Below are 20,029 nucleotides of genomic sequence, written 5' to 3' on the forward strand. Positions count from 1 at the left end.
CTTCTAGTTCTGTGCTTTCCCACACTGAAGCATCGATTCTAGACTTTCTGTGCAGGTGAATTAACTTTTTTTCCAATGTAAATTTAGAGAGAAAACTGCAACTTTCCCTAGGCTTTCCTGTAAACCTGCTCTCTGTAGAAACAATATAGTTGTAAAGATGGCAAAGTCAAAGCTACAGACAGTGGTAGACTTAATGTTCACATATGATTAATAGATGTTTAAGAACAGAAGTGGCCCCGTATAACACAGTTCTCCATATTTTTCTTAGTTTGGTCACATATTAGTAGAGAGGGTGTCTCTCAGGCACATTTCCCATTCCCAGTTTTAGAACCCTCATTATCTTTAATGTTCACACAGCAGCGCTGTGTAACTATAGCAGTTGCTTACATGGAAAAATAATAATACCAAGGAAATACTTTATTTTTAAAAAGTTCCACTGCTGTCTGACCCCTGAAAGTGGTTCCTATCGCCTCCTCTTCTATTGTATAAGTGTTAAGCTAGTTACTCCCTGATTTCAGCAGTTTGTTCAGGCGTCTAGGCTCTTCCGTACATCGAAGCACTTAGAAATCAGGAGATGATGTTGTATGGCAACACTCCGCAACAACCAGAAAAGATCCGTGGCTCACCAGAAAGCCACAGAACACACTGTGAGAATACAGCTCCAGGATAGCTAGTTGGGTCTTAACTTCCTTTCCCTGGAATATCTTTGGCTAAATGTCACATGAAGATAGAAGGAAGCCTGTGAGTACATGGACAACATATTTATTAACAGTTGTCTTCATTCTCCGAGGGTTTTAGCTGTTTACATTTAACATGGTATTGTATAGTACAAATCTATTCACCAAGTAGTCCTTCTAGTATCTGCTTTTCTCACTTTTCTGGCATCTGAGTTGAAATGGTTTCTCAGTTTTCCTAAATCACGGTTATCTTGAGATCTCTATGGGAAATTTCAGTTGATTTCTTCAGGAATTATTCTGAAGGGGGGGGGTGAAAATTAGTATCTGTTTTCCACCAGTATTACTACTCGTCAAATCCGTCCACTGACTTTCTGTCTCCACCACATTAAACGCAACCTTTGGTTCTTGCCTTCGAGGTTCTCCTCAATTTTACTCCCCCTACTTGTCCCATCTCACCATTCTTTTGTTCTGCCAATGATGGCAGACACTTTTTTTGCTCACTTCTCTTACAATTACCTTCATGTCGTCTTCCATGCTGCCCTTTTTGCATGGAACACCTTCCCCAAATCAGTTTACACACTCACTACTCTATCCTCCTTCAGATCCTTTAAGTGTCACCTCTGTTTTCATACCCATGGTAAACTGCCTAATCACTATGTAGAGGGACAGGGTGGGTGAGGTAATATCTTTTATTGAACCAACTTCTGTTAGTGAGGGAGGCAAGCTTTGGAACAGAAAGTTGGTCCAATAAAAGATATTACCTCACCCATCTTGTCTCTCTAATATCCTGGGACATGGCTACAACAACACTGCATCAATAATGACTATGTAAGCAGCCTGTTAGTAACTCATTAATAGTTCTTATTCATATATCTTATTTATAAAATTTTTAAAAAATTATAGCCTACAAATGATACTTAGTTAAGAATATCTGCAACCTTGACTTCCTGTTGCTAGTACCCTTATTTTCCCCTTCTGTCTTCCATCATGATTAACACCCTATTGCATCTTGTTCCTATATAATCAGTAAATTCTTTGAGGGCAGGGGCTATCTGCTAGAGTATGTATGTATAGCACCCAATACAGTAGGGCTCCAATCCTGAACTGGAGTCTGGGTGTCTGACGCAAATAATAAAAATTTGTCAAAGCCTAGTCAGAGTAGAGTATATAAAGCCCAGTCGAAGCCTGTGTCACTGCCTCTTGACATGCTTCTCTGCTCAACTCTTCCCAGATCATTGGCAACTTACTCTATTATCGCTACATGAATCCAGCTATTGTTGCTCCAGATGCATTTGACATCATTGACCTTTCTGCTGGAGGTCAGCTGACTACAGACCAGCGCAGAAACCTTGGTTCCATTGCAAAGATGTTACAGCATGCTGCATCCAATAAGATGTTCATGGGAGACAATGCTCACCTAAGCATCATTAATGAATATCTTTCACAGTCCTATCAGAAATTCAGGTAGGAGATCCCAGCTAATAGGTTGGGAAGTACGGGGAAGGGCCATATTGCAAAGAAATAAAGGTACTATTTGGGCTGCCTGCTGCATTTGAACTGGTTCAGTCTCTTAAATGTGCAGTCTGTTGAAGATGTCAGTGATTGCATTTGAAGGTCTGGATCAAGGCAACCTGCCGGTGGCAAGAAATGCTGGAACCTCTTCCCTTAACTTGCCATTTCCTTTCTTTTAAAGGAGTGGGTCAGAAGATTGTGCTCTGAATCAGACTTAACAGCCATTGCACAAAGCTTTTATTTGTGTTATAGATTATATACTATATACAGCAAATTAGGTTAAAAGTATGTTATTAAGGTTGCAGAGTCAAGCACTCTAAAGTTAGGAAATGCCACAATTAATGTGGCCCTTGTGCATATTTATTATGATACCATCTTTTATTACATGATGATGTACAATTTTTCTATCTGACCCCTACAGACCACACTGCCTTATCATGTGAGGAAGTAATAAGCACAGAGTAGGCAGTCAGAAGAACCTGAATTGTAATCCTATCTCTACCAATGACAGGCTTCAGAGTAGCAGCTGTGTTAGTCTATATTCGCAAAAGAAAAGGAGTACTAGTGACGCCTTCGGGACTAACCAATTTATTTGAGCATAAACCTCTACCAATGATTCACTTTGTGGCCTTAGGGAAGTCACCTTTTTGTCCTTTTTCAATTTCCCTGTCAATAAAATGGGGATAATAATACTCTCCTATCTTGCAGGAGAGTTGTGAAGATAAAAATCACTAATATTTGTGAAGCACTCTGATATGGAAATGAGCACCATAAAGCCCATGAGAAAATTTAATAATCTTATATTCATTGTAGGGTTTGGACAGCGTAAATAAGGCATGGGGCCATACACTGAATAATCAGTGAGGATAAAAAGAAATGTGCCCTGAATACTGGAGTGGTCTAGTGGAAAAATAGCATGTGTTCATGTAATTAAAGACTGTATCACAACACAAAAGGAAGACTACTTAATTGTAGCATAGCATTTCCCAACTTTTGATAGCTTGACTTCTCAACCTTATTAACATTTTTAATGAATGTAATATCCTAGGTGGATATTTTTTAAAGGAAAAGGACTAACACAAATTCTGTTCTCTGTAACTATGAAGGCCACCCGCCTTTATGCGTCATCAGGTTGGACCCCTTAACCTGAAACATGGCACCACAGACTCCCTCTTGCTGTACAGAGATAACTGCACTAGCTGGCTACCAGTACAGTCCATTATCCTATGTGAACCAGAGGCAGATGCGTAATTCCTATGGGGAGATGAATGAGTATCCCCATTTTACAGACCGCATAGCCAAGGACAAATATCTGCCTCTCAGAAAAAACCTGCCAGTGTGACTAAATGGATGGGATTTGGGATTGGCATATTAGAAATTTGGGTTGTGTTCTCAGTTTCAGTAATCTCTCTATTTATGAGGCCTTGCTTAATAAGGGTAATGAAAAGTACAGAATTAATACCAGCCAGAAGAAGTCAGTCTAGAACTTTTGATCTCCTGTCTTCCAGTACAGTACACTTTACTGTAGACAAAAAGATATTTTGATGGGAGGCATCAGAAGAAGAAAAGGAGAATGGTGATCAATTATTTTTGTAAAAAGAAAAGGAGTACTTGTGGCACTTTAGAGACTAACCAATTTATTTGAGCATAAGCTTTCGTGAGCTACAGCTCACTTCATCGGATGTCCACAGTATGCATCCGATGAAGTGAGCTGTAGCTCACGAAAGCTTATGCTCAAATAAATTGGTTAGTCTCTAAGGTGCCACAAGTACTCCTTTTCTTTTTGCGAATACAGACTAACACGGCTGTTACTCTGAAACCAATTATTTTTGTGTGTGTCTCACCCAGAGGTTCTGGTCTGTGTGTGGAGTACTGAAGTGAGGTACTGGAGCACTGTGTGCGCATAGTGTTAATGGAATCTTGAGGGGTGTTAGCACAAGCCAAAATCAAGCTGTACTGTGAAATACAGATAAGCAATGGTGATTTTCAACAGTTTATAACTCTACCAAATCTGAACAAATTTACAGGTCAATAAAAGGCACCTCCCTGGCCCCAGAACTGTCCCCTGTCAAATTTCAAAGTCTCGCTACACACTATGGTGGTGTTAAAGCTCTTCAAAAAGGATTACCATTTTTTATAATGGAAAGTTCTAGACAACTGAAAGATAGGGGTCACATCTGCTTCCCCTATAATAGTAATAATGTCTGATACGACCAGACTGCCTCTGCTTTCTTCAGTTTCATGATCGTAGAATCTCTCTCCCCGTTGGATGTGTAAACAAGGCCACTAGAGATGCAGGGTAGCACCTGTCCAGCAGATACTGGGGAAAACACGTTAGCATATCCTGTGTACCTTCATGTCGTGTGCTAAAGCTGACCCACAAACACCAACATACCTTCTTCTTCAAGTGATGGTCCCTATTGTATTCCACTGAGGGGTTTATGCATGCGCACCATTCTCCTGAAGCCGGAGAATTTGAAAATAGCGTCTGCTGGTTCATGCATGCGCCCTGGCTCGCCTTGTGGTTTCATCTGAGGTGATAAAGGGTGGACTGACTGCGTCTCCAGTTCCTTCTCACCGCCGCATGGTCTGAGTCAGAACTTTCAGTAGTGTCCTCATCTCTGACACACCTTTAAATACATTGTTGTAAATAGTTCTTAAAATTTTAGAGTTTTATAGTACTTTTTAGCTGTTTTATCATAGTTCTTTTAGTTTTAGTGATTAGGGTTTATTTGTCTACCCTCTCCCCTGCCTCCCACCGCCCCATACCCAGGCATGGGTGCCTTATTATGCCCAGGACCCCAGGCTTGAAACTCTGTGCCTCCTGCCCTCATTTCTCGGTCAGAAATGAATACCAATGCTGTCTCTACTGCTTGGGAGAAGCCCACATTGCATCCAGGTGTAGTATCTGCCAGTCCTTCCCCAGCTGGACCTGAGAAGGCCATGCTCTCTGCCTCCGGAAGCACCTTATGGAAGTCTCCATGAAGCCTCACTCAGACTCAGGCCAGGGGACCACCCCCTGTACATCGGCCTGAAACAGCGAGGAGTGTACCTCCTGCGACCGAGACCGAATCCAGCACTGGCGGTACCACCACTATGGACCCCATGCCGGAGCCGCCTCAGGAGGTAAGGAAGCATACCCATAAGCATGGGAATAAGTCTTCCTCAGAAACTAAGGAAGTGGATGCTTCTTCCACTAGTTCAAGCCCTGGATACAGAGTGCACTCAAAACCACATAAACACAACAAGAAGTCCCACAAGCAAGGAGATACGGCAGTCCCAGGTACTGGAACACTGGTATCATCAACACTGGCTTCCCATAAGATGCGGGATCTGCCCACTCCAGGGAAGTCCACAGCACCACCACTAGTTCCGAGTAAAGAGAGGGTACCCCAGTGGTTCTCAAACTTTTGTACTGATGGCCCCTTTCATATAGAAAGCCTCTGAGTGTGACCCCTCCTTATAAATTAAAAACACTTTTCATATATTTAACACCATTATAAATGCTGGAGGCAAAGCGGAGTTCGAGGTGGAGGCTGACAGCTCGCAACCCCACATGTAAGAATCTTGTGACCCCCGGAGGGGTCCCAACCCTCAGTTTGAGAACCCCTAGGGTACCCTGAACACCAAGGCGTTTGAGCCCCAGGATGTCTTTGCCTTAGCAGAACTGGGATCAGTGCATTTGTTGGGACCCACTACCTCTAGGGAGACTATTTCTTCCCCTCATGATATGACACTATTGCGAGACCCCTCACTTCCTGCTTCGATGGTCTATGCACTCCCACTGGCTCGACTGTACTGCTGATGAAACGAGAGTCTGCCTTCACATCCTCTGATGAGTCGGACACTGGAGAGGAATTATCAGCATTGTGCATGTATTTACATGTACTTACATTTATTTACATCTGTTTACAAAGGCGGTCCAGATCTTGGCAATACCCACCTCTCCAACCACCATGGAGCCACTGGTTCCCTATGCCATGGGGACCACTTCAAGACCTTCTGGATCCAGACTACTGGTCTTATTGGGGGTCCTTGTCCCAATAACCCCCCTCAGAACCTGCCTGATCCACAAGGGAGCCTCCACCTGCCTCCCCATTGAGGGCCCCTTCTAGCAGGCATTCAGATCCATTGCTGAAGGAGGAACCCCTCAGCCCAGCTCTGATGGTGCCACCAGAACTGGAGAGATTTCCCTAGTCTTCCCTGGATGAAGCAGTGGCTACAGCGTCCCCTTTGGCTCCTGACAACTTTAGACAATTTCAGAAACTACAAATCCTGCATCTTGGCAAGGAGTTAGACTATATGACTCTTGCAGTCCCTTCTAACCCTATAGTTCTACCGCATAGAGTTGCGGGGAAACTCCACGTTCCCCTAGAGGAAATCCAGGATACCCAGCCTAAATTCCTCGATATCCTCCACTCATCAGCGCCACCTAGAATCACATTGTCTAGTAACAATGCCATTCTTGAACCAGCCGAGACAGTATGGCACACACCAACCACATGCAGGCCTACCCTCAGAGGGGCACAAAAAATATATTATGCTCTAGCTAAGGGGTCTGAGTTTCTCTTCTCACCGCCCCTCCCGAATTCCCTCGTGGTCCAAGCAGCAACTGAACGAGCGAGATAACGCCTGCGCTCCACACCATCCAACAAGAAGGGCAAGCACTTGGGCCTTCTGGGGTATAAGGTTCTGTTCTCTGCCAGTCTCCAATTCAGGATTTCAAACTATCAGGCCAAATATGACTTCCTGAATTAGAACAGACTGGAGGAGTTTGCTGACTAACTCCCAGAACAGGACTGGACTCATTTCCAGGCAATCATTACGAAAGGGAAACTGGTGGCCAGAACAACGCTCCAGCTGGCGATGGATGCAGCAGAAACCTCATCCAGGGGTATGGTTATGGCTATAGTTATTCGTAGGGAATCATGGCTCCACTCCTCCGTTTTCCATTGGGAGGTGCAAAACATTATTGAATACCTCCCATTTGATGAATCCCATCTTTTTAATCAAAAGATGGATGATTGCCTACATGCTCTCAAGGACTCCAGAGCCACCCTTCACTCTCTGTGTATTTACACACCTGCCATGAAGTGCAAGTTCCATTGCCCGCCATCCACACAACGCTACTGATCCCTCCAATTTTACCATCAGGGACCTTATAAGCCACCAAGGAAGTGACAGAAGACCCAGATATCCCGCCCTCTGGGACCCCACTTCACATGCTTCCACTTTGCAGCTGCAATCCGCAACTAAAAGATATTTCTGAGTCAACCTCAAGAGCTGCCAACTACCTTGCCTACAACCTCACAACCATCCTACCTCCTTTGGGGATCATCTAGCACACTCCTTTCAAGCTTGGAGTGTGGTAACAATGGACAAATGGGTGCTGAACATAATCCAACATGGCTATACAATCGAATTCATCATACTACCTCCTCCAAAGCCCCCCCAATCATTCCTCATGGACCACTCTCATGACAGCATCCTCACCCAAGAGGCGAACTCCTTAGTGCAACAGGGAATGGCAGAACGCGTTCCCCTGGAATATCAAGGAACTGGGTTCTATTCCGCTTACTTCCTGATACCCAAGAAGGCGGGTGGAGACCAATTCTGGACCTCTGTCACCTCAGTCACTTCATTTGCAAGCCCAAGTTTCATATGGTCACACTGGCAGCAATCATCCCATCCCTAGAAGAAGGCATGTGATTTACAGCTCTTGATATGCAAGACACTTATTTTCACATCAATATCCATCTGGCCCACAGGCTCCTAGCTGCACGGTCCAGACACAAAGCCCAAGTTTCAACTTCCATGCTGCTCGACCTTCTTTCATCCCTCGAATCTTCTTTCGTCCCACCATCAACTCAGTCACAGCATGGGCCTAGCTACCAGATAACAGGTTCCAGACACTGCAAGAACTCATAACTCACATGAACAATCCTTATGTCCCAGCCGGGACTTGTCTGCTGGGCCACATGGTTGTGTACATAAGTCACCGCCTTTGCTCAGCTCCATCTTCACTGCTTCCAGATATGGCTCCAGACAGTTTACTTGCCCAAACATCACACCATGGACCTCATGTTTTGACAGTCTTCCCCAGGGTGCTCTCATCCCTCCTGTGGTGGACGGACCCATGTCATGTTTACACAGAGGTTCCCTTCCTCTCCTCCTCCACAGACAAGATGATCATCATCAATGCATCCCTTGTAGGCAGGGGAGCACACATGGGCAATCACATAACACAGGGAGCATGGACTCCTCGGGAATTCAGGAGGCACATCAACATCCTGGAATTCCGAGCTGTAAGAAAAGCATGCCAAGCCTTTCTCCTGTTCATCTGTTCCTATCATGTTCTTATTATGTTGAACAATATCACCACTGTTTTCTACATCAACAAACAAGGGCATGAGATTGACTGCTCTGTGTGCACAAGTGGTCAATCTCTGGAATTGGCGCATCGCCCATCATATCCTCTTGTCTTCAGCCTATCTCCCAGGGACATGCATGTGATTGTGGACTCGCTAAGCAGGCAGTTTGCGATTGACCATGAGCGTGAACTCTATGACTCCGTAGTTTGCGCCATCTTCAACTGATGGAGGATACCTACCAAAGACCTCTTCACCTCCCACGTAAACAGCAAGTTCAACATGAACTTCTCCAGGGGAAGTCTTGGCCATCACTCTCAGGGCTTTGCTCTTATACTCATCTGGTCAGACCAAATCAACTACGCCTTCCCTCTTCTACCTCTACTGCCTCGAGTACTCTGTAAGATCAGATGAGACAGAGTGACCGTCATTCTGATCGCTCCCTGCTGGCCCTGAGAGTTTTAGTTTCCCAACCTCCTATGTATGTCAACCTGTCCACCAATTCCCCTCCCAGTCTTCCCTGATCTGCTGATGCAATGCAACAGTGAAATCAGACATCCCAAGCCACAGGCACTCCACCTTTAGAGCATAGTATTTGGATGGGCATCTACTCTAGAATGGACCTGTTCCTTAGCTGTGCAAGACATCCTCTCCTGCAGCAGGAAAGAATCCACTAGACACTGTTACAGGGCCAAGTGGAAATGTTTCACTTCCTGAGCCCAACAAAAGGAACTTTCCCCAGAATGGGTGAGGATTTCCCTCCTCCTCGACTACCTCCTGTCCTTGAAGGCATCAGGTCTTGCCCTCAATTCTCTGAAAGTCCACCTAGCAGCCATTAGCGCATTCCACCCTCCTGAGGAAGAGCACTGTCTTCACACACCTGTTAACTGTTAGGTTTTGGATGCCCTCATCAGAACCTTCCCACCCATCCAACCCATCACTCTGCAATGGGATCTGAATATAGTTCTATCTGTACTAATAAAATCACCCTTCAAACTGTTGGCATTATGCTCTATGTCATGAAAGTCGCCTTCCTTATTGCTATGACTTCTGCAAGAAAGGTCAGTGAACTTGTGGCGGGGAGGGTGGCAGACCCTCCCCCACTTCACAATTTTTCATAAAGATAAAGTCTGTTTGCGCCTACATCCCAAATTCCTGTCAAAGGTAATCTCCCAGTTTCATATTGATCAATCCATTCACCTACATTCACTTACTTGTTTTCTTCCCGAAGCCTCACGCATTTGCCGAGGAACGACAACTCTACTCCCTAAACATCTGACAGGTTTTGGCCTTGTACCTGCAGAGGACAAGACCCATCAGAAAGTCCCCCAAACTGTTTGTTGCACTAGCAGAAAGACTTAGGGGTCAGGCAATCTCCATCCAGAGAATCTCCAAGTAGATTTTGTGTTGCATTACATTTTGCTATCAACTATGTGGCTTGCCTGCCTCCCCCTACTGGGGCACAGGCGCTTTCCTCAAGAGTCCAGACTTTGACCACAACCTCCCTTCAGGACGTCCTGCTCCAGGACATATGTAGAGCGGCCACGTGGAGTTCCATGCACATCTTTGCAACGCATGCCTTAGTACAGGACTTGGCATCAGATGGCTCCTTCGGCCAGCAGTCGTCTGCATGACTGTTCCATCTTCATCCTCACACCCTCCTCTGACTTAAGTACTGCTTGCTAATCACCTTAGGTGGAATACATTAGGGGATCATCACTCAGACGAATAGGAGGTTACTTACCTTTAACTGGAGGTTCTTTGAGATGTGTGGTCCTTAACAGCATTCCACTTCCCGCCCTCCTTCCCCTCTGCTACGGATATGTCTGGTTCAGGGTGGAGAAGGAACTGGAGATACAGTCAGTCTGCTCTGCCCTTCATCATCGCTTTGAACAAAACCACGAGGTGAGGCAGAGCACATGCGTCGACCAAGGGACACTGCTTTCAAATTCTCCAGCTCCAGACTCATAGTGTTCATGCGTAAACCCCTCAGTGGAATACAGAAAGGGACCACACATCTCAAAGAACCTCCAGTTACAGGTAAGTAACCTCCTCTTATTGTACCAAAGTTCCAAAGAACAGCTCTGCTTGAGAATATCACAGGAAGTCAATGCCTTGGTTATGTCAGTGCTTGTGATTGGCAGGATTGTGTTGATTCTTTTTTCTTTTTGTCTGAAGACGTTTTTTTCAGGCTGCCTGTGAGGTTCCAGAACTACAGGATAAATTTAATGTTGATGAATATTCTGACTTGGTGACTCTCACTAAACCAGTTATCTATATTTCCATTGGAGAAATCATCAATACACACACGGTAAGTATACACCAGTCACATTTCTTTCTTGCAGAATGGCCCTTCTGAACAATCTGTTACTGATTGGTTTAATGTGAGTCATTTAACAAATTCAGATGTTGACGATATTGTTTAAAAAAAAAGGCAATATCTTCTGAACTGTCAAAATGTTGAGGTCAGTAGTTTGTCTGCTTATGGCCTTTTTAATATTTTTTTTCTTGTGAAGTCATCTGATACTTTAAGTCTTATGTGACGATACCAGACATTTGCCTGCTAGTATCTTCACTTGGAATCATATGAACTGAGAGGAATTCTCTCCAAAGAGAGCCTAAATAATGTAATTCTTAAATTAGGTGAAACAAGACACAGGAGGAACAGTTAAATGATTATTTATATTTGTATTAATCTAGCTGCTTTTAGATCATCAAGATGCGATTGCGCCTGAGCACAATGATCCAATTCATGAGCTGCTGGATGACCTGGGCGAAGTTCCCACTATTGAGTCCCTGATAGGTGAGCTGCTCTTCTTTTACATGAGGGAGATGTGATGTTCTTCTGAGTAGCTCCAAGTGTGGTTTAAAAAAAATACTATAAAGAATAATCATGGTTTGGGAGGGAACAGTGCTATACAAACAGCAGCAGCCTACAGTGTGCTAGGCTAGGTTACCCCATAGGGCTTTTCCACCTCTGTGCTCTATGAATCTGAGAGGCACTGTATCAAATCCTTTTCTCCAGCTCCAGGGCTCTGTGTGCCTCCCCTTCCACCATACCAGATTTCCTCTTTTCCCCCCTCTCACACACACCTTCCCCTCTCACCAGGGACCTGAATTTCTAATGTGAAAAAACATTGACAAATCTTTCAGTCCTCATTCATGCAACATAAAGGTCTGGTCTATGCTTTAAAGTTTTGCTAGCATATCAGTAACTGATATAGCTATACTAGCAAATGCTTTAGTGTAGACGTATCAGCCAAAAAAGTCCTTTTGCCATTATAGCTTATTTCATTCACGGGACTGTTATAAGCTATACTAGCAAAAGAACTCTTTTGCCAGTGCAAGGTGCATCTCTACTAACTATACTAACAAACCCTTTTTAGTATAGACAAGGCCAAAGAAGCAACAAAGGGCACAAACTGAATTTATTTTCCTTGGTAGGTCACATTTAAGCTTATCAGTAGAGAGGCAGGTTGAGATGCAAGATGTATCACACGCACACCTTGATTTGTATACGTCTGAGGCACCAAAACCTGAATTTACGTGAAATCTTATTTTTTTTAGTATCCATTTTCTATCAGTTTGCTGAAGAAGGAGGAATGTTAGGAAATCCTAAATTATGTATGTGCAAGATTAACATGTTTTTAAAACCCATAAATGGGCTGTAAAAGGTCCTTAAAAATGAATTGATTGTTTTTCTGTATGGTGCTGGAAGGAAAATATTGCAGACCCATACAGCCCATGACAATGTTTGATAACATTCTAACCTCTGTCACTATCATCACATCTGGCATTGGGAAGTAGGTTCCCTCATTGATAACTCACCTCTTCTTTTTCTACCCCAGGGGAAGGGTCTGGTAACATTAATGACCCCAACAAGGAGATGCTAGCAAAGACTGAAGTTTCTCTTACACTGACTAATAAATTTGATGTTCCTGGTGATGAGAATGCTGAAATGGATGCAAGGACAATCCTGCTGAAGTGAGTGATGAGTAATGGCCTGTAGCAGTCGTCACTTAAATAAGCGAGCATTAGGATATGAATTGTGTGGGTTGGACTATGAAGAAAAAGACAACAGTGATGTCAGGAAATGATAGAATAAATTAATCCAAGCCTGTTAAAGTGCACATAGCTTGTAGCCAGGGCCCCTAGATTTTGTGGCCAGTGAATTTGTTTCAGGAAAACCCCATTGCCAAAGCATAGTGCTGGAGAATTTAAGGTTTATCATTTTAAAAAAGGGTCTCCAGTTTTCATGATTGTGAAGAAAATCTTCCAAACACAAGCTGAGTGTAACTGATACAGTGAAGTCTGATAGTGTCCATACAAAGTCTGAAACAAGAGCTCTGAAGTGTGTGAATGACCTTTATTGATCTTGAATAAATTTTAACTCTGAAGCCACTGATGTCAGTTTTAACTGTGGACATAGTTAACTAACTCACAGTAGATCATTTTAGCAGAAACACCCCGCCCTCAGATCACTTCTCTCGTGCAGTTCTGTGTTATCAATACAAAATTTGTGACACATTGAAAATTTCGGGGAGGGGAAATGTACAATATATGTAATAGGTTTCAGAGTAGCAGCCATGTTAGTCTGTATTCGCAAAAAGAAAAGGAGTACTAGTGGCACCTTAGAGACTAACCAATTTATTTGAGCATAAGCTTTCGTGGAATGCATCTGATGAAGTGAGCTGTAGCTCACGAAAGCTTATGCTCAAATAAATTGGTTAGTCTCTAAGATGCCACTAGTAGTCCTTTTCTTTTTGCGAATATATGTAATACTTACTCACATGTTAAATTCAACATAAGAAATACTGTACTTTTGCATTCGTCACTTTCATATTGAATTCAGTAAAAACCTTAAGGCAGATTCTCTGCTGTGCCTCTTGGGAGGTGCAGACTGCAGGAGCAGGGAACACAAGTGGTAATTTACAGGGTTTTCCCCACAGCTGCCAATCACCTGCTCTAGCAGTATTGTAAACCCCAAAAGTTAAAATATCATGAGTCAGACCACAAAACATGAGGTTGGCCTCAAAATTATGAGGTTCTTCTAAACAAAAATCACATTTTTAATCTCTTCTGATTTTGAATTTCCCTTCTCTTCTCCCCCCCTCCCCCCCCAGTTTGTATGAGATTGTGAGAAGATTGGAGCTAGCTCATTGGCACACATGCACATTGATTGATTTGATTCTAGCTCAGTTTGCTTCTCTGAAATCCATACCTGCCAACATCTTGTGATTAAAAAAGTACATTACACAAACTTGTATTAAAGGGCTACCTGGTGGTGCAGAGGTTTTCCACGTTCTCTCAAAATTCTAGTTAGTTAATTTTGTTCCTCCATCTATACATCTGTTAATTATGTCGTCGTCCCCCACCCCCGCACATCAACTCTGCACCCTCACTCCCAAATCAATTTTGTGTCCCCTTTGACCTCACATCTGCCCCATATCTACATCAGTCTGCTCATCCAGCCATATCTTTCCCTTCCCTTTGCCCCCTCCCTCAGTAAATCTCTGTTCCTTTTGCAGCAGTGGTGGCTCTTCACTCACAACCCTTCCCAAAATAAGGGGGCATCTCCAGCAAGGATCCTCTTCTCTCCTTTCTAGGCCTGGTGTTGTTGGGATAGAGAAGAGGAGGGAGGAATAGAGAGAAGCCAGTCCATTTGTAAAAGGGTGGGGGAGGGAGCAGAGCCATCCTCAGCAGCCATCTTTTTCTGCTTCCTCTTCCCTTCTTGTGAAAATGGTGTCCCCTGTTTCCCTTCCATCGTCTTCTACCGAAAACTTCTGTCAGATCCTGAGAGATAGGGATGAGCTCTGACCGCTTGATGCGGTAGGTTTGATTGGCTTTCTTCCCCAAGATATGAGGAAGTGGAAAAGACAGCTAGTCAGAGGGGATTTTCCCCTCGACAGGTGTGAAAATTAAATTAAGCCTGGAGCTTTTTGCATCATCATGAAGCCACCTGATTCTGGGACCAAAATTGCATTAATTACAATAAAATGGGGAGAGCTGGGAATAATGTTTCAGTTGCTCCACTGGTACACATCTATGATGAGGCTGCATTGTTGGAGGCATAGTTCTCCCATATCACCCTGGGGATGGGGGCTGTTTCTGTCCCCTTTCAGCTGCCAGAGCAGCATAAAGGAGCTTTCACGAGGGCAGAGTCTACCACTTTACACTGAGAACTTACTTGAAGCTGCCACAGAATGTCCAGTTCTTCTTCAACTTTGTGTCAGCATGGATCCCACTATAGTTAAGCATGTGCATCATGCATGCAAGAACAGATTTTTATTTTATTTATTTATTTTTGGCTAGCAGTTTCTGTCAGGGCCACGCCTGCACCCTTTGCTGCTTCCTTGTGCTTCCATATGAGGTCATAAAGGCTGGGCAGCCTCACCCTCCCTCCTTTAGTTCCCTTTTACTGCCTGTGACAGCAAGGCAGAACCTGGTGGGGTCCTATCTGTTGATAGCACTCTAGTGAGCTATTTCTGAAGAAAACCTCTGAAAATCTTCAGAACTCCTTTCAATACTTACTTTTACCTAGCTTCAACTTAAAATCCTCAATTTGGACTGAAATCCATCAAACAGACTCTAGTTCCTGTGTAATTTCCTCTCCTCTTCCATACAGATCCCCTGTACAACGTGGTAGAATTTAAATTGGGTTTCCTACTTTGCCTGTTCTGTAACAGACTCACCCTGCTGAAGGATGGTCACAGCAGATGCTTTTTCTGCTTGGGTGAAGTGCACATCCCTAGCAGATGTTTAGTCTGCTTTTTGTGCTCAGCTTGAACCAGAAAATCGCACAACTTAAGCTCTATTTCTTAGAGCAGTTGATGAGAGTGGTGTCCAACTCAGAAATCCTGGAACAAAGCTGTCTGGAACCACTAAGACCAGCACCACCAGCATGCTGCCAGGCAGCTGGGCTATACCCAAGACGCTGTTGGGGAAATCAGTATTGAGTAAACCACTGGTACAGCGTCACAATAGCCTAAGATGGAATCATAAGAGCACCAAAGTCGGTGCGGGGGGCGTCCTTCCATGCTGGGAGGCCTGGGAAGACCTCAAAGGAGAAGTCCTTCAAAACATGCCAGACATCATCGGGCAAGAGGGAGGAGTGAGTGGTGCAGCATGGTCCACTGGTATTGGTACCTGTGCTGGAAACTGCACGAACAGCACTGTCACTTATGCCAGTCTTGACTTCTATATCAGCACCTACTTACAAACCAGCACAGACACTTCAGTCAGTGGGACTAGATGCAGAAATGCTTTTGTCACAGAGATGCCTGCCGATACTGAGGAGTCCCTGTTGGCACCAGAAGAGAGATACTATTCATCAGCATCACAGGGGTACACTTTCTTCCTGGCACTGAGTTGGGAATTGTCCCCTGTACAATCCATGGGCAGCACTGCTGGAAGGGTGGAGGAGCCCTTTGACCCACAGCCATAGGAGTGTCAGTGGCTAGGCCAACCTGCAGAACGCCTACCCCTATGGGATGCCACCATGCCATTCTGGAGGTATTAGGGACAACCCACTAGAGCTCTTTTTCCTGCAGGGAAAAAGAGAAGATCATCCTCTCCCATAGCTTCATCAGTTAAACCCCAGGCATCAGAACACCAGGAAGAGCAGTAACTTGGTCTGCTGACACACCACTGCCGAAGGGCCTCTTCTGTTCATCACACAATGAGGCAGTTGCCTCAGCTCTGGAACTGACACTAGATGGTTTTAAGGCTTTTCAAGACCTCTTACTGAGGATTGCAGACACACTTGAGATCGAGACTTTGGTCATAGTACAGAAGTCACACAGGTTCTTTGATGTTGTCTGTCCAATGCATGTTACCCTCTTAGACCCTGCCAAGGCATTATAGTAAGTGATGGATACTGCAACTCCAACAGCAAAAAGGATAGAAACATACTATCAGGTACTTCTATCCAGACTTAAGTATTTTTACACTCGCACTCACCCTGGATTGCTTGTGGTAGTTTTGGGCATCCAAGAAAAGTCCTGCTCAACCAAGAGCGCTCCCAAAGACAAAGATCAGAAGTGATTGGATCTGTTGGGGAGGAAATCATACTCATCTGCTTCGTTTCAGTGAAGGGTAGGTAGCTGTCAGGCCCTTTTATCTAAATATGTTTTCCTCACATGTGACAATCTTGATGCTAGTCCCAAAACTTCCTTATGAGGCTAGAAAGGAAATGAAGGATATTGTGTAAGAGGGAGAGTTAGTAGCAAACAGGTCCTTACAGGCTGCAGTGGATGCTGCAGTTACTGTAATTAGAACCATAGCCACAGCTGTGACTGTGAGAGGACACCATGGTTCCAGCTTCAGGTATTCCCTCGGAAATGTAAGCCACCATCGAAGATCTGCTGTTTGAAGGCTTGGAGAGTTTCATCAAGAAAATAGTGCATCACACTCACTCAAAGACTCTAACATGACCCAGAGATCCTTAGACATGTACAGTTCTGGCATGTTGGAAAATGTATTCCCCTTCCCCCCCCAAAAACAGCAGCAGCAACAGATGTCTTCATACCACAGGCATGTGAAGTACCAGCCACAGAAGCAGTCTTTTTATAACAGAGGACACCAGTCTTCTCACCCTTCAGCTTTACACACTGCTCAGTCTTCACAGCAGCAGGTTCAACACATCAGTCAAGAGCTGCACCAGAAGCAGTCAATTCAACACCCTCTTTGAAACTGCTTTGTCCCATTCCACCGCTTATGGTCAGACATTACTGTGGACAGGTGGATATTAGACACCATTATCCTATCCACCTCCTTTCCCCATCCCTTTTCAGGGACCCTTCTGACAAGAGCCTTTCACAAGCAGAAATGGCCTCAAAGCTCCAGATAGGAGCAATAGAAGACATTCCACAGGAACACAGGGGAAGAGGATTGTACTCCCGATATTTTCTTGTTCTGAAAGAGAAATGGGTGTTTGTCCTACCCTAGACCTGAGGAGACTCAACAAATATACATGCCACCTCAGATTCAGGATGATACTTGTTGCCATCATTCCAGTGCTCCAAGCACAAGACTGGTTCTCAGCTCTCAACTTACAGGATGCCTATGTCCATGTTGCCGTTCATCTGGGCCACAGGAAGTACCTCAGGTTCAAGATTGGGCACAACCACTACCATTAGAGTTCTGCCTCTTGGACTCTCTAAAGCACCAAGAGCGTTCACCGAGTGTCTAGAGGTAGTAGCTGCACATCTCAGGAAACAAAAGATTCTTGGAATAGATGCAGACATGTATTCCACTTGGGTGTGTGCATTCCCAGTGCACCAGAGCTAGAGACTTTTGCCTCGCACTATCCATAGAGGGGCAGTGCTTGTGTCTCCTGGCTGTGGCCCCTTCCCTGGCTATATGAGGCAGCACTGTCCCAACCCCTCTCAGTTCCTTTTCACTGTCCATGGCTGGAGTTGGAACTCTGTGAGGTTGAGATAATACAGCCACACATTTAGTCTTCGCCTAGTTTATTGTATACAGTTAGTTTGTTAGTTAGAAGTAAGTAGATAGTGTTCCGGGGTGATGCCCGCACTAGAATTTAAACATTGTCCTTCATGTGGAGGAGCAATCCCCAACAGCGACCCCCAACGCGGGGCTTGCGTTGTCTTGAAGAGTGTTGTTTGTTCTGTGTGACGGGTTGGGTCACAGAGACCCCCTTGGGACTGTCACCTGATGTGCTGAGACTACCCCTGAGCCTGTTTTCCCTGCCAGCTTGGGACTTCAGTATCCTGTCTTGCTGAGTCAGACATGCTAGCCTGCTACAAACACAGGCCCAGGTCTGAACCACGTCCCCCACAAGCTGCAGACTTAACTGAAAACGGTTTAGAAAGTGCTCCTGTCTCTAGCACCCTGACACCCAGCTCCCAATGGGATCCAAACCCCAAATAACTCAGTTTTACTCTGTATAAAGCTTATACAGGGTAAACTCATAAATTGTCTGCCCCCTGTAACACTGATAGAGAGAGATGTACAGCTGTTTGCGCCTCCAGGAATTAATTACTTACTCTGGGTTAATTTATAAGCAAAAATGATTTTATTAAGAATAAAAAGTAGGATGTAAGTGGTTCCAAGTAATAACAGACAGAACCAAGTAAGTTACCAAGCAAAATAAAACAAAAACAGACAAGTCTAAGACTAATACAGTAAGAAACTGAATGCAGGTAAATCTCACCCTCAGGGATGTTCCAGTAAGCTGCTTTCACAGACTAGACTCCTTTCTAGTCTGGGCCCAGTCCTTGTTCCAGCTCAGGTGGTAGCTAATGGATTTCTCATGACTGCAGCCCCTCTGTTCTGTTCCACCCCCTTTTATTACCTTCGGCACAAGGCAGGAATCTTTTGTCTCTTTGAGTGCCCACCCTTCCTTCTGAATGGAAAAGCACCAGGTTTAAGATGGATTCCAGTACCAGGTGATATGGTCACGTGTCCTATGAGACCCAAGCCTTTATTCTTCCCGATTTGACTCACAGGAAGGCTTACAATTAAATAGAGCTATCTACAGTCAGTTGTCCTAGTTGATGGGAGCCATCAAGATTCTAAACCACCATTAATGGCCCACACTTTGCATAACCACAATAGGACCTCAGAGTTATATTTTATATTCCTAGTTTCAGATACAAGAATGATACATTCATACAAATAGGATGAACACACTCAGTAGATTATAAGCTTTGAAACGATACCTTACAAGAGACCTTTTACATGAAGCATATTCCAGTTACATTATATTCACACTCATTAGCATATTTTCATAAAGTCCCCAACAGCGACCCCCACACACGGGGCTTGTGTTGTTTGATCTGCAGATTGTTCAAGAAGTAGACTCAGGTGGAATGGGACCTCTGCCTCAAGCAGCATCTGCTTGAACAGGCTATGCAGCCTGATGCGGTACTGAGGCTCTTCTTGGGTTGAAGATTGCCCTTGGGCTTGGAGAGGTTGCAACCAATTCATCTAGTCACAAAGGTCAGCCACCAGGTTTGCCGTGACGTTATCGGGAACAGTATCTACGCAAGATAATGTCACGGCAAACCTGGTGGCTGACCTTTGTGACTTTGTCCTCACCCATAACTATTTCACATTTGGGGACAATATATACCTTTAAGTCAGTGGCACTGCTGTGGATACGCACATGGCCCCACAGTATGCTAACATTTTTATGGCTGACTTAGAACAACGCTTCCTCAGCTCTCGTCCCCTAATGCCCCTACTCTACTTGCGCTACATTGATGACATCTTCGTCGTCTGGACCCGTGGAAAAGAAGCCCTTGAGGAATTCCACCATGATTTCAACAATTTCCATCCCACTATCAACCTTAGCCTAGACCAGTCCACACAAGCGGTCCATTTCCTGGACATTATTGTGCTAATAAGCGATGGTCACATAAACACCACCCTATACCGGAAACCTACTGACCGCTATACTTACCTACATGCCTCCAGCTTCCATCCAGGACACACCACACGATCCATTGT

At 44.5% G+C, this 20,029-nt stretch overlaps 1 protein-coding gene across 2 annotated transcripts in view; it reads left to right on the top strand.

Moving 5' to 3' along the window:
* Positions 1-20,029, top strand: part of IQGAP1 (IQ motif containing GTPase activating protein 1) — a 179,056-nt gene that overhangs the window by 133,027 nt on the left and 26,000 nt on the right. For both annotated transcript variants that reach the window (XM_037910038.2, XM_037910039.2), the window contains exons 29-32: positions 1,909-2,141; positions 10,736-10,868; positions 11,258-11,360; positions 12,406-12,541. In XM_037910038.2, coding sequence (XP_037765966.1) covers positions 1,909-2,141; positions 10,736-10,868; positions 11,258-11,360; positions 12,406-12,541 — 605 coding nt within the window. The remainder of the gene's footprint in view (positions 1-1,908; positions 2,142-10,735; positions 10,869-11,257; positions 11,361-12,405; positions 12,542-20,029) is intronic.

Source organism: Chelonia mydas, chromosome 10 (genome assembly GCF_015237465.2).
Source record: "Chelonia mydas isolate rCheMyd1 chromosome 10, rCheMyd1.pri.v2, whole genome shotgun sequence".
NCBI lineage: Eukaryota > Metazoa > Chordata > Testudines > Cheloniidae > Chelonia > Chelonia mydas.